This window comes from Colias philodice, chromosome 18 (assembly GCF_061535455.1).
Source record: "Colias philodice isolate Cphi_HAF_F1 chromosome 18, ilColPhil1 Martin Lab GWU primary, whole genome shotgun sequence".
NCBI classification, from domain to species: domain Eukaryota; kingdom Metazoa; phylum Arthropoda; class Insecta; order Lepidoptera; family Pieridae; genus Colias; species Colias philodice.
The window spans coordinates 2,718,543-2,734,155 of NC_143103.1; the positions used below are offsets into that span (position 1 = coordinate 2,718,543).

The window sequence follows — 15,613 nt, forward strand, 5'->3', positions numbered from 1 at the left end:
TAAGAGTGACGTCACGCCTACGCCATCACACCTGTGAGCTGTTTTGGCACAGTTAATAAATATTTATTGAAAAATGGCTTATATCTTCGTTAAATTTAAGTATATTAGCGAAATATAGGGTTTTTCTTGTTTAATAAACGTATACACACATTATGGAAGAGGTTTTGAAAATCTTTCGTCATGCCACATATAATTCAAAAATGAAAAATTACATCATACGTACTTCCTTCACTATTTTGACATTTTATACGACTACCATATTACATTGTACAAGTATCCGAACTGAGACACAAAAAACCTAGTATCTGTTCAGTTTATGTCACACATTAAAAAATATACACGATGACATACTGACATTTCTATTTGACACATTGACAATCAGAAGGGCCGGCCCGAAAAAAGATATAATTTCAGAATGAATCAAGAAGGCGTACTCGCTTGTTGCGCCGTTTGCAAAGAGCAAACTCATCGTAGATGCGCTCGCTGTCTTAATGTTTATTATTGTAATACAGAACATCAAAGACAGGACTGGCGGAGACATAAAAGTGAATGTGCACCAAAGTTACAAAAACAAGGTTCCCGTAGCGTAGCAGAAACTGAAATTTCTCACTCCGCTGAAGAGTTAAAGAAAACCCAAACAATACAAATAAATAACGTGGTAGAAGTAAATGAGAAGGACGACAAATTGAAATCTGCGGGTAGTGAAACTAGACGATTGAAAAAGTCAAAAAGAAAAAGTTTGAGTAAAGAGGGTAGTGATACTATTATTGATAACAAAAATTCCTCCACACCTGAAGTCGTTGCTCAGAACAGTGAAAGTCAACAAAAAGAAACTGCTTTAAAAAACAATAGTGTAATTTCTAGTGTAGTGTATACTAATAAAGACGTGTCGAAAGTGAGTGCCATCACCCACGAAGGTTCCTCAGAACAGGAGATATTGAGTGAGAAAGCCCAACAATTAAACACGGTGGATTTTTCCGCAGCCGGTACTTCAAATGTTTTGAAGGCCGTAAATAGGAGTGAGATGAAGGTGCCCGCTCTGCCCAGTTTCACTGGAGAGCAGCCAACTAAAATAAAGGAATACCCAGAAGCTTCTCTAAAAGGTAGTAGTGCTCCTTTCAACAACATGGTGAACAGTTATTATATAGATCCCAGTGACCCCAACTATGACATCTGTCAAAGGGTGATAAGGGACATGACTCAGTATGGAGTGTGTGTTTTGAACAATTTCCTTGGTAAAGAGCGAGGACTCTTAGTGTTAAATGAAGTGCTAGAAATGTACAGATCCGGTATATTTACAGTGAGTATTTTTTGTTTTTAATAACTTCTTAAGTACTGTGTCTGTATTTGTCAAAAATTGGTATTCAATTGAATTTTATTTTAATCATAATCTACTTATTGTGCCTATTATTTATGGAATCACAGATTGAATTAATAGCCATAATATGCCTCTACCGACTACCTCCAGTGTAATTATTTATTTGTTTGTACAATTATTCAGATTATTTGCTTGTTTGTCTTAGTCATAAGTGAAATAGGTCAGCATCCTACTTTCCTACTTCCTACTAATATTATAAATGCGAAAGTTTGTGAGGATCTGTGTGTGTTTGTTACTCTTTCACGCAAATATTAATGAACCGATTACAAATAAATTTAGCACACGTATAGAGGGTATCTTGGATTAACAAATAGGATAGGTTTTATCCCGAAAATCCCACAGGAACGGGAACGATGCGGGTTTTTCCTTGAAAACGCAGGTGAAGCTGCCGGCAGAGAGCTATTAAAATATTTTTCCAGAAATAACTATTCTTAGAAGTTTTAGAAAGCTTTCTTTTAACAATAATTACATATTATCATATAACATAGATTAGATAAATTTAACATAAACATGTTGGATATGAATTACATAATTATATGATGGTAGTAATGAGGCCACCAAGACTATAAAAATGTGTAGATTTATGCATAAAATATAAACGATTATACTTATTTTTCAACTTTTGTTTGACCACATAAAATTTAATTTTATAAAATTATTTTTAGAGATTTATTAACAAAAATAAAATGTTTTATGAGAATAGCGCAAAATACTTTCAAAGTTAGTTTTTTTGTCTAACTTTTATTTGTAGGTGATTAGCAATCTTAGCTTTATATATAGTAAGCTATACCAATATATTTTTGGATATATTGTGTTGTGTAGTACAAATGTATACATAGGAATAGAAAATAGAAATCTATAAAACATTACACTTCTTTATTAAGGAGTTGTGTAAACAAATGTATTGAGTAATTAATTTGTTTATAAACATTGCAGTTTTATGTAACTATTTATGTCATGATTTAATAATGAGACCATGCTAATAATACTTGATTATCCAGATTGGATGCCATACATAACTAATAAGAATTGCTGGATTGAAGTTGACTGGTAAGGCAGTTGGATATTAAAGTGAAGCACTATAGCATAAGCTTATACACTAAAATATCAAATACTAGATGTGCCGCGTGGTTTCACCCGCATTGCTCTGCTCCTGTTGGGCTTAGCATGATGATATATAAGCCTATAGCCTTCCTCGATAAATGGGTTATCTAACACTGAAAGAATTTTTCAAATCGGACCAGTAGTTCTTGAGATTAGCGCGTTCAAACAAACAAACTCTTCAGCTTTATAATATTAGTAAAGACGTAGTTTAATGTTGTAACTTTTAATATTTGAATTATCAGAATATTATATAAAGGGCCTAAGCCAAAGGAAAGATACTATGTTGGTTAACGTTTTAAATTTACAATAATCAGAATAGTAAAAATCAAAATAGGGTCTGTAAATTATCTTGTTATATTATTATTTGATATATTTGATTTATTATATAAGATATTCAAGTGGTTAAAAAAGATAACAATATGTCAACCTTATTTTATGAATTAATTACTAATACTAATTATTAATTACTTCATAAATTATTGCTACCCATCCTATTAAATTACATCCCATCTTCGAACTATCTGGCTAATTTTGTGTAGGAATAATCCTCTCTCCCTCCGCAGGCTGGTCAACTAGTGTCGAACCCCGGCAGCACGGAGGCGCAGACGATACGCAGCGACAGGATCACGTGGATAGACGGCAAGGAGCCCCACTGCTATCATATAGGACAACTAATTAGTCTAGTATGTATCTACTTAAAGTAAAAACTACTCAAATACATATTTTTGTGCTTAAATATTGCAAAAAAAATGTATTTTTTGATATAATATTTAGTTTTATAGCATTCATTATGCAAATGCTTTATACATTTTAATGTAATATTTCATCTAATGGTGTTTTCTTTTTGTACGATTCACTCTCTCGCCTTGCAGAGCTTTTCCTTTGCTTTGCGATTGTCTGGTAGAGATCGCTTACTAGTGATAAAGACGTCGCGGGCGGTTTTATTTGTATCGCTTACTGACCTGAATGTTGTTTTCACTTTTATTGTAATAAATATTGTTTATTTTTGTTATTATCTTATAACAATGATATGCAAATGCCGTTGCGAAAGGGCCTCTCTCAATCTGCGTCATAACTACGTAGTATGTTATCCTCTTTATTCTGCTCTTAGGCGTTAGACAAGTTATTTGAAATTATGATGCTTATGTAACTTTATAAACAGCTTTAAAACCAATAGTTCGTATAGAAAAAAATTAAACATAAATATACTTGGCGATGTGTTGTGAATTGTGAGGGCTGTTTAGAATAAAATTACCATGTCATGCCATGATCCATATCGTAAGATGCATACAATATATGTACGTAGAAATAATTCTATAGTATTAGTATTTATTAGTACCAGTTAATGTCGCTGATCTTCCGAAATTGCCGAAATGTTCCACTGTGAAGTTGTAGACTATTGTAAATTGTTACAAATCACGTCAATTTAAAATGACTAAGAAATCTCAAAGAGTATAGACCTTGTGGGTTCATGTTAGGGCGTTCTGTTTATAACTAGTGACAATAAAGTAAACCGAGAACAAGATAGAAGTAACCAGCATTACAATTTTATACCTACCATTAAAAGTACCTTACATAAAAGAACGATCACATTAAACTCGTTCACATATCTATGCTTATGAAAAGGTCTGTAATTACGTGATACTTAATTACAAAGTGTATTAGGAAATAAATAAAACCTTCAATTGTACAAAGCGGACGTCACTTATAAGGAAAGGCATCTCGCTCTAACAGTATAATAGCATTTTCCATAGGCTTGACAGTGTGAGATTGGTCACGTCTGCATTTCTATTTGGGAACGGCCCTTGGCCCTTAGATCCAACGTCTATTATCGAAGTTACGGCCAATATAAACTTACGGTTTCGTTATACCTAAGTACGTGTTTCCAACAAAGTTAAACTGTTTGCGCTTTTTTAGAAAGTTATCTTATGCAGTTGATTGTTTATACGAATAATAGTTGTAAGATTTATCGATGTAACAACAGAGCGGAATTTTGTCATAGATAATACTATAGTCCATTTTATTAACGGGTCACTGAAGGTTTTCAAATCGAGGTATAATATTTTTTCTTCCATATAATCCCAAAGCTTCACATTCTCGGGTTTGAAAAATATTTCCCCAGTCACCCTGTACACATAAGAGATCTAGAATTTTGTTCTATAATAATAGGATTAACCATTTCATAAAAGGATATTTTTGTTTGATCCGATTTCCATTGCTTTATATTTCACTGTCTCACGTTTACTTTGAATCCAAATATGGCATCGGTGAAGCTTATTCTATTTTCTATAAGCAAACAATAATCAGTACTTTTGACATTATTTTTCGCTTCATTTAATGTCAATATTTAATATATCTCCGATTATAATGTAAACATTAAGCTTTTGCGAAATATTATGTTCAAACAAGATCATGATTTCATCGCCGACTATAACTATTTACTTAGTACCAGTCCTAATGTAATACCTTTTGCTTTTCTCTTGCTCATTGAACTCGATAGAATTTTGCGCAGTATTTTCCTCAATGGTATACACGTGTAGATTGCTTAAATTATTTACGCTCCAGTATCTAAAACAGTCGTTAACCCTTCATCATGTATGTACTCTAATTTGAGATAAGTCTGATAATCTGTAATACGATTCGTATTTAATTTCCACTTGTTTGTAGTGAAAATCCAAGTTCTTCATTACTATAATTAAGTTTATAACGCAATGCTGCCCTTCTCCTGACTCTCCACTGACATATTATGAAGTAAATTAAACTCAAAATCTAAAGAATTCCAAATTGTTCACACGCACTTGTGACGTATCAAAACATTTTTTGTGTTGTCATTTTTCGCGTCACTAGAATTACTCACACTCGTGTGTTTTGCACCTTTTAGTTTGCTTTAAAAAGTTACACCTGAAACTTATACGATTAGCGATACTTACATAGATGTCCTGCCCACAAAAAAAGCCTTTATGCAGTTAGGTCCAGAAGAGTGAATTAGGAATAAAGTTAGTGTTAGAATTTTAGTTCATCTGCACCGACTGTAGGTTGTATCAGTCGAGTTCAACAACCAGTGTCTATCTAGGCCTAGATAATATTTAATTTGACTCCATACTTGACCAGTTAAGTCTTTACTTTCCTAGTCTTAATTAATGAAGTTTCCAATTAAAAAACTCAGATTTGTTATAGTTTTGCTTCTATAGTCTGTACTCTGTACCCACCGCTTTATTCTCTTTGCCTTCATAGTCCTTTACTAGACATAGGTATTCATTATTATTCCTTGATTACTTTTTACTATTAAGGCAATTGTTATTGAATCATAATCTGCATTTCGTTCGGTATTATTTACGTCGCAATATTCACGTCGCAATCACTGGCGCCAGATATCACACAGTATCCTTATCAATCGCAACACCATTTATCTTCAATTACTGAGCAATCATTGCTCTGGTATGTGTACCTGTTGATAATTCTGCGAAAATCGATTTATCTGCATTTAGATCTAAAACATAGACTATGTTTACTAGCAATACTACGTTTCAATCATTAAATTTTCCTGTCTCGTTAGACGATGAGAATCTATTGTCAACAATTTCGAAGTCAACAAACTAAAGATAGATAATATTTTGCAAATGAGTAAATACGTTTAAATTTTATCGTTATTCGTAAAATGTTTTACTAATTCGTCTTATCACTTATGAATGTGGCCAAAAATCATTTATAAGTCACATAAAATCTTTCTTATTCATAATAAATCGCGAAAAATTTATGAAGAATGTGAGGAACGAATGTTTTGATACGTAACAGATATTATGCATACTGTATGATTAAGCTAAACACATTCCAATAGGTACAGCTTTCTATAACTTAATAGATTTCTATCGCTTTTTGTGAACACGACTAACGCAAAATGATGCTTATGGTAACGGTCGTGAATAGAAAGTATTATTTTGACCCGCTGGTCCACATTTGACTGGCTCTGCAAATTATAATTCGCGTAGTACTTCGTTAGAAAACATGTGACGGGCGAATTTAACTTGGTTTCCATATGAAATATAACTGACATTAAGGCTCTGCTTACATCTTTACACATATTAATGTATAGTAAAAGAAACACCGATGAAATTTCTTTATGTATGTGTACAAATTACTAAGAAACGTTTAGTGAAAGTTAGCCAATTCTACCAAACTTATCCACATTACAAAGTCTTATAGACACCTTCACCTTGATCTCTTTCCTCCTGTTACCTAACCATTCCATAAAATCTAGTTCATATTAAGTTAACATATTTAATACGTACATGTTTAAATGTTTATCTGTGTGTATGTTTCAGGTGGACAACATAATCCTGAAAGCAAATAAAATGGCGAATAACGGCAAAATGGGAAACTACATTATCAATGGAAGGACGAAGGTAAGATATTAAATCGTAAATATGATTAAATTGATAAAAAAACTAGATTACCGGCCGCGGCTTCGCCCGCGTTTTTTAAGAAAAACCCGCACAGTTCCCGTTCCCGTGGGATTTCCGGGATAAAACCTATTCTATGTTAATCCAAGTTACCCTCTATATGTGTGCTTAATTTCATTGTAATCGGTTCAGTAGTATTTGCGTGAAAGAGTAACAAACACACACATACACATCCTCACAAACTTTCGCATTTATAATATTAGTAGGACATTTTCCTTTAAACTTTGAAAATCTCATCGAAGTAATTAGTAGGTTTTGGAACTGCTGAATTGATTTTGATAGACATTATTCTTGAGATAAACTTATCAATTCTTATGCGCGATTCCGGAGTGGACAGTCATCCATAAATTAATACTATTAGATTTTTTTAATTCTGTACGTATTATATTATCTTCCTTTTCTTTATACAAACATTATCATTCTTCGATTATTTTATTACGGTAATGTAATTAGCACTTAAGCCATCCAAGAGTCCGGTTTTCTTCCGGGAAGTACAGAACGGTAAGCGGGCTCCTGTCTCCCGCAGGAAGACGCATAGCAACCGGTTTGACACAGCCACGCGAGCTTGACCTAATTCCGAAGCAAGTAAAGAGATTGCGTGGGACACCTTAAGTGATACGAATCACAACACGATAAAAAATCAGAGGAGATGTTTGATTTGACTCGTGCTGTTTGAATTTAACGAAAGAGGCAATGTTGAGATTTACATCTCTATAATTTTATAGAAACTATCATCGTACAGTTTCGAAGTATACTTTTTCAATAATTACAAAAGCTTGTTAATTGGACATCATTGTCAACTGATCTAAATTTAACTCCAGGATGCTCTTAAAATCCTTCGACTATATTTTTAGAACACCAACACGATGTTCTCAGCTATCAAAATAATTGAAAGAAAACAACGGTTGGAGAGAAATATAAGATTTTTTATTCGTCAACGAAATGTTGCTATTAATAAGTCGATCGACCTTTAAAGGTCATCATTGGTAACCTTATTAAATCATTTATTGCTGTACTGCGATAAATTGATACGAATAATTAATTATTATGGAAGAAAGCCTTGGTTCTTTTTACTTCCTACCAAAAGAATGGTATTTGGGCACTAGTTGTAGGGCATAAAGAATTTTGTCTTAATGTTTTTCCAAGATTTATATATGTATGGTCTAATCCTGGACTTATCTTAAATATTCTAGTTTGTTGCTTTCTTCAGAAATCCACATATTAACAAGTAGTACGAAGTCTTCAAAGAGAAGGACTTTGATCTAAAGTCCAGATAATGTCCCTTCGTTACAGACTAATGAATTATTAAATTGATTGCTCGCTTGGTGCCCTTTTGCAAATATGTATATCGCGTGTGTACGAAATCTATTTCTATTTACGCAACTCGTTATCAGTGCCAAGACAGTTGATATCGTGGGTTTTGGATCAAATAGGCTCACGACTTGATAATTATTAGGGCTGTCGTAATCTCCACTAATAGTATAATACGAAAATCGTTCTGTAGCTATGTAAGTACGTAATAATAGAAAACTTCTGGAAATATCTGGATTGTAAACACCTATACCTTTTCTAAATAATTTATATCGTCAACGCATCGAAACTGATAAAAAAATTGCTTCTCAAGCTTGTTTCATCACATCCAGAAGGTTGCGAAATGTATGACAGATGCATTGTTTATATAAAGGTCACGCAAACTTGCATCACACTGAGATTAGCCAAGATATCTTAACGATAAAAATAACTGCACAGCAAAAACGCAAAAAATGACTAAACATTTATTTGCTAACGTTCACTGAAACGCGTTATTCAGTTACATGTATCGATGCTAAATCGATTATTCGCAATGAACGCATCCCTACAGTATCGGTTCGCGCATGCGCAGAGCCGATACGGCGTACGTGATCCGAAGCATGGCGGCCGAGCGCGGGGCGCGGGCGCGGGGTGGGGGGCGTCTGTAAACATTACAGGCGTCGTAGCAGGCCCACGCTGCCAATGTTTACAAACTCATCAACTACGTTTGCGCTACGAATACATTCCAACATCCCCTTTGCTTTATTCAAATGTCTTACTATTAATGTCTTAAAGTAGTGCTACTAATTACAATCGATACTATTGATTTATCCATTTACATACCTACAATATACATCCACGGTGGTCATGACCTCATGAACCTAATTTTGCTATGATATTGAAATGAAAAAAAAAAATATGAATAATATGTATTAACTATGAATATATATTTTTCATGTGTTAAATCCTACGTACTGGGAAAATCCACAAAAGAAAAAATGGTGTAGGTACATGAATAGCTCGGAGCCACACAAAAAAGCTTTTCGCGTAGGTATAAAATATCTGATATAAGATAGGTACACAAAAATTGATAAAACCAGAAGGATAAAAAATTGATAAAACCAGAAGGATAATCACTCTGAAAACACAGTTCGGACCAAAGATCGTCAAAATCTGGAAATGTGGCGTTTCAGTTGCTTTTCAACAAATTAATAGAATATTTTATTTCTATCCCTTAGATAAGTGGTTACAAACATCGATCTGCTCGGTTGTCGAGCCCACTAGAAATAGATACATAAGCTAAGTACCTACGTACGTCACTGCCCATCACAATTTCAGTTTCACTTCTGACACATCATCATCAGTGGCAGCACACGTGTCAGAAGTGAAACTTCTTTGGCAATATTCAAAGATACCAAAATCGATGCCCTACTCCATGACGTGACGGTCGTTGGTATGGTGTCGTGTACTAATTTACAAATTACAGGAAATTCTGTTTTCTTTTTACATAGTGAAAACTGGCATAATCTTTGCTTTAAATATGTAACACAACATAGCTAATTTGCAATTGATTTAAATTATATTAAATAAACATAATACAAAAGAGTTGTGCATATTTTTAAATTTAAAGTAGGCCACGCCAGTAAAGGGATCTTGTTATTCTTGTTTCGTTCACCTTTACAAATCACGTAATCTTTGCAAAACTGTGTGGATTAAATACTTTAAGGTTTATACAATACACAGTGAAATTAAAATGTTTAAACGATTATCATCTTCAGCTTATATACCGTCCCACTGATGGGACGGGACTCCCTAGAGGGTTAAGCGATTAATGATTATAATATTTTATTCGTACTAAATGTATAATTCATTAACAGTCTGAAGTAACAAAATAAACATTTTTGCTAATACTACTAGCCACCAGTCCTTCATTGATATTTTTCTTAATTGACTAAGATCATGATAACTATAACTTGGAAACATTTAGAAATTAATACATGCGCGAGCTACTTTCAGAAAATACGTTCAGTAACTCGTAGAATCTAATGAAAATATAATACGCCTCCGGAAACACTTACAAAAGGGCATAGTCTAAATTGTAGGTCACTGCTATGTTGACATTGCTCTTGAATCGTAATCGTGTTCAGCCTCGCCTGCCCTGTTTTTGCCGGTTATAGCTGATGATAGTTTAATTATTGTCTCCTTTTTGTTAAGCTTTTGCTGTTTAATGGATGATGTTTTTATTGTAATTGCTACAGTAGAGATCGCTCAAATCTTTTTTTTAAGTTTGTCAGTTTGACCAGAAAAGAACGCGTTCTTTTTGCATAGAGAGACCTATTCAACTCAATTGATCGCCAACATAGATATGTAGTAGCAGGATCAGTAAATATAAAATAATAGTACATAATTCGAAAATGAGTATTTAACCATTTTTCATTATATTGTGTAATAGTTTTACAGTACAAAGATTAGAATGTATCGTACACATATATCAGATGTATATCTATTCGCAAGTAATATGCAATCATCCTGCATTGTATACAGTATGTATCTGTATGGTAAATAAGGAAAATGCACATTGAGTCATCAGATAGGTTCTGCACTCGCTTGCAGCGTTCCCTCTTAATAGAAATACAATTTGCAAATTGAGTTGATTTGTGTATTTAGATACAGTACATTTGAAGCTCCCACATTACATAATATACGTATAGAACAAGTATGAGCTGTAGCAAGACGGTTGTAAAGAATGCAGTGTACGGTTAGTTTTTATGTAACAGTTTAATTGCATATTACCGCCTCCTTGGTACAGTGGTTGGTCCTGGGTTCGATTCCCGGTGGAGACGAAGAAAAAAAATGTCTCGGTCTGGCAGGACACAGAAAGCTTATCACCTACTTGTCATGGATAATGCATCTGCCCCTTATCCCACATGGGGACACGGGACTTCACTTAAATTGCATAACTATATTATTACTTTTTACTTGTAAATAAATAATCAATCTATTATTACTTTAATTTCGGCATCAGGTACAGTAATTTCACTCGGATATATTACAGCCCCAAGTTACAGGCAAAATAAGTTCTTCTCATTAGAAAGAAGTAAAGGTCTCCTGCATATTTATCCTAATAATTGTTAATCTACAAGACACATAGAAAATTTATACTTCATTCCTACGTAATAGAAGGTGTAAAATTACTATGAAGTATTTAATAAAAAAAAAAAATAATTTCCGTTGCCTTATCTCCCCCAAGTTTATCAATATAACGGTTGCGGTAAAGTCCCACTAATAAATGCCTGAATAAATTTTCATTACTGAATGCTTATTTGTTGTTGCGTTGCTTGAGTCACCAGTTTGGTTTGAATTATGTATGTCACTGTTACCAAATGAAATATTATTTCCTAATCTGTATTGAAGTTTGGTGGTCTACGCTACTTTAGTTATGAGTCAATATATGGTGTATACGTGTATATGATTTTCGCTATGCGATCACCAAGGTGGTTATAAATGAAAAACCAATATATTTTACCGTCTTATTTGCAAACATTTAATATTGTGATTCTGTATAAATCAAAACGTTAAGCCATGAATATATGTATTTAGATGCGAACCCATTTTTTTTTATTCGTTTAGACAACATCGATATCAGAACATTTCAAATAACCATAGAAAATTGTTAACATTATTTAAGCTAAGTAACTGAAAAAAGGATAAACCTATAAGCGTCATTCCAGTCTCTAGGTATAATAATGCCGCGTAACAGTCTTATGCAACCTCATTATTTGTATTAAAAACTTTCTCTATTCTTTCTAGGCGATGGTAGCGTGCTATCCAGGGTCTGGAAGCCATTACGTGAAACACGTAGACAACCCCAACAAGGACGGTCGCTGTATCACCGCTATATACTATTTGAATCTCGACTGGGACGTCAAGCGGTGCGGGGGGTTGCTCAGGTAGCTATACTTGGTCCCACATTGTTTATATTGTTCATAAATGGTGATGAACTATGCCGATATACAAATACCAGTGCGTTCACTACAGATGGTGTTTACAAATATAAAATCGTTCAACATATCGTTATGTTATAGCTCCTTTAGTATGTAGCAATCAATTTAATAGATTATGCAATAAAATTATGAAAACTAACAAAACAATTTAGTGTCAAGTTTATCATTTACGTTCCTGTAGGAAAGAATACTTTAGTAAATTCCTTTATTCATTTATTTACCTTTACTAAATGAATATAAAGTCTAAAATAAATTACAATTAATTAACCACAGTCCACAAATAAAAAAATTAAAACTGTATTCAAATTGAAACTTGAAATTGAATTTTTTATAAAAAAACTTGAGCGATGTCAAGGGACATTCGGATGGAACGAAGTGTTAAGTTAGAGAGAGACAGACAGAGAACCACGCGCACGCCGCACGGCTTAAAACTAGCAAAAAGTGTCGTGACAACTTATCGTAAGAATTTTTTCCGTCTAGCCCCCTTTCACAACGCGTGATAAGGAACTTCGTTCCAATAATAATGTTGATATTATTACAGAGTGTTCCCGGAAGGCACGAACCAGGTGGCGGACATAGCGCCGATCTTCGACAGGATGCTGTTCTTCTGGTCGGACAGGCGGAACCCGCACGAAGTGCAACCTGCCTTCGCGACCAGGTAAACTTCAAATAGAATAGTTAATTTAAAGCTTTGAGATTTTCAACGATTGATGATATACTTAGCGTCTTTTTCTAAATTTACGAACTTTATTATTATTTTAATAGAGCCATTTTATTAGGCAACATTTGACAGTTCAACAAAATTCAACAACGTAACCTAGTAACGACGCTATAGAATAATATGTTATTTCGTTTTGATAGAACTGCACATTTGCTTAACTTTTTTCAATTACGATTACATATTAATAATAATAAAACAACAATTAATTTTAAGATTTGATTTTACTAATAAACTATATTACGATAGATAGCAACGTCAAATGTTGCTTAATAAATTGGCTCCACTATAATTAGCAATTTTTAAATGATTTCCTATCTGTCACCACGCTACAAATAAATAATTGATCGGTTTTCATATCTAGTTTAAAGACAGGCTACAATTTAACATAGCTCCAGAAAGAAAAAATGATTTTAATTTGCAATACTAATTTGAGCATTCTAATCGATTCAATATGGTACATTAAAAAATATGAAATACACATTTTATCATACAATAATAGTTGACTATTGTTTGGGTATAAAGAGTTGAATTTAAATTGTCCAGAAAGGGTTATTTATTGTTTATGCATTTGTTTATTTTCAGATACGCCATCACGCTGTGGTATTTTGATGCTCAAGAAAGGGAAGAAGCGCTACGAAATTACAGTAAGTATTTTTAGAAATCCTATATTTTCGTTAAAAGTTATTTGTAGGCCTCCCCCACATTGGGCGTAGGCCGAGCGTACGCGTTTCCTGAGCGTGCTGCCGGCGTCGGCGCGGCGCGGACGTCGCGTCAGCGCGCCGTCTGTGGGGCGCGGGCTACGCGTTGTCCAGCGCCGCGCGGGCGCTGCGTGAACGCCGCGCAGACGCCGCGCTTACGTCGCGTTCCATGGGCGTTCGGGCGACGACGAGGGCAATGAGTGCGAGGGGCACGGCGCGGGCGGCCGAGTGCTTTAGACGCGACGTCGCGTCGGCGCGGCGCTTGCGCAGCGCTTGCATAGCGTTCGATGGCGCGACGCCCGCGCCCCACAGACGGCGCGCTGACGCGACGTCCGCGCCGCGCCGACGCCGGCAGCACGCTCAGGAAACGCGTACGCTCGGCCTACGCCCAATGTGGGGGAGGCCGTACTCAAAATTATGAAACTAACTCATTAATTTCAGAACGCGTTCAGCCATCATCGAGCAAGTGATGTCGGTTTCAAGAGCTCGAGGTGTATCCGAGCTCTAACATCCTGCTGACGGCATAGTTTTAAATCAAAATTTAATATTATGCTATTTAGCAGGCATTTTGGACTGTTTTGTGACGTTATATAGACGATCCTAATTGACGTGGGTGCCTTGTGCTTCGTGTCTATGGAGTGACGTGTCAAAAAGCCTCGTATCCTGGCTTTTAAAAAAGTTATATTATGTAACTTTTTCTTCGGATTTATAATCTCTGGTTTTTGTAAAAAATTTAAAAAAGAAGTTCGGATGTGTTTACCGCGATTTTGTATTAATTTTTTTTTTATTTCTTTCGGTTTCTATGTGATTGATGTGCTTAAATTTTTATTATGTAAAAAAATTGTGCAATGAGTTGAGCACAAGGCGGACCCTATACTATATTAATATTTAAATTAAATTGATTGTCAATTTAATGTTTATTTAGTTTTTTAAACGAACACCTGTCTTTGACAGGACGAGTCATATGTTAGTTAGGTGTAATAATAATTATAATAGAAATATGTTTATTTTTGCTAAAGAGACCTTGAGTATTATTCTAAAAATAATAGCCGTTAGTTTTTGTTGATGTTTTTAAAGGGAAGATATATTTTATTTCTGTTATTTCATCTACATCTATCTGTTGTGTTTTATACATATAAATAAATCTTCTATGTTCATTTTTTCTCTTATCTTTTTATATATTTAAATATTTTTTTTAAAAGCATCAACAATATAACAATACACCACTCTATATACGAGATTTTCAATTGTATAGTATTTATTTTATTAAGTTTTCGATGCGTATGTAAATAAATTGAAAAAAATTGTTATCCACCGAGACACATTTTTAAGTTTTTCATATGAATCATCTCATACAAGATATTCGTCATGGATAATCTTTCTTTATTCAAATCGTTGCATTTTGTTTTCTTTATTTATTTTAAAGTGTGTCACAAAGTGCTACATTATTTATAAATAATAAAATGATATTTTTCATGTACATATATATAAAAAATCTTAAAGCGATATTACGCAATCATATTATAAGCGTGTGTGTAAAAAGTATTGAATTTTATACAACGTAGTTAGGTCTATTAAGGTGTAATTATATTTGAAATAGCACTATCCAATTATTGCTGAATAAATTATGTGATTATAACTTGTTTTAAACAAAATGTAAAGTTTGTTTTCTTTTTAAAAGATGTAACATACCTATAACTATATTCTGTGCAAACAAGTGATATTAAAAAATATTAATGAAATTCTTGTGTTTTATTGAAAGTATTATTTCCTTTTGAAAAATTTAACTTGAAACTTTTTACAGAAATGTTTAATAGCTCTAGGAAAAACGATATTAATTTGTATGAAACATGTCATATTGACACATTCTTATATCTCGTGTTGAGTTGAATATTTATAGCATTTGTATTTTTTGAGATTTTTATTTTTTACTTACTTTTTTATACAAATGTTTATTA

The 15,613-nt window shown here is 33.7% G+C and overlaps 1 protein-coding gene across 1 annotated transcript; it reads left to right on the forward strand.

Moving 5' to 3' along the window:
• The first annotated feature begins 379 nt into the window (after positions 1-379).
• Hph (HIF prolyl hydroxylase) lies at positions 380-15,397 on the forward strand. Its single transcript, XM_089706909.1, has 7 exons — positions 380-1,300; positions 3,046-3,165; positions 6,805-6,885; positions 12,043-12,182; positions 12,778-12,894; positions 13,540-13,601; positions 14,097-15,397. Exons 1-7 carry the CDS (start codon positions 416-418, stop codon positions 14,123-14,125), a joined length of 1,434 nt encoding a protein of 477 aa, XP_089563035.1. The 5' UTR covers positions 380-415; the 3' UTR covers positions 14,126-15,397.
• The last annotated feature ends 216 nt before the right edge of the window (positions 15,398-15,613 follow it).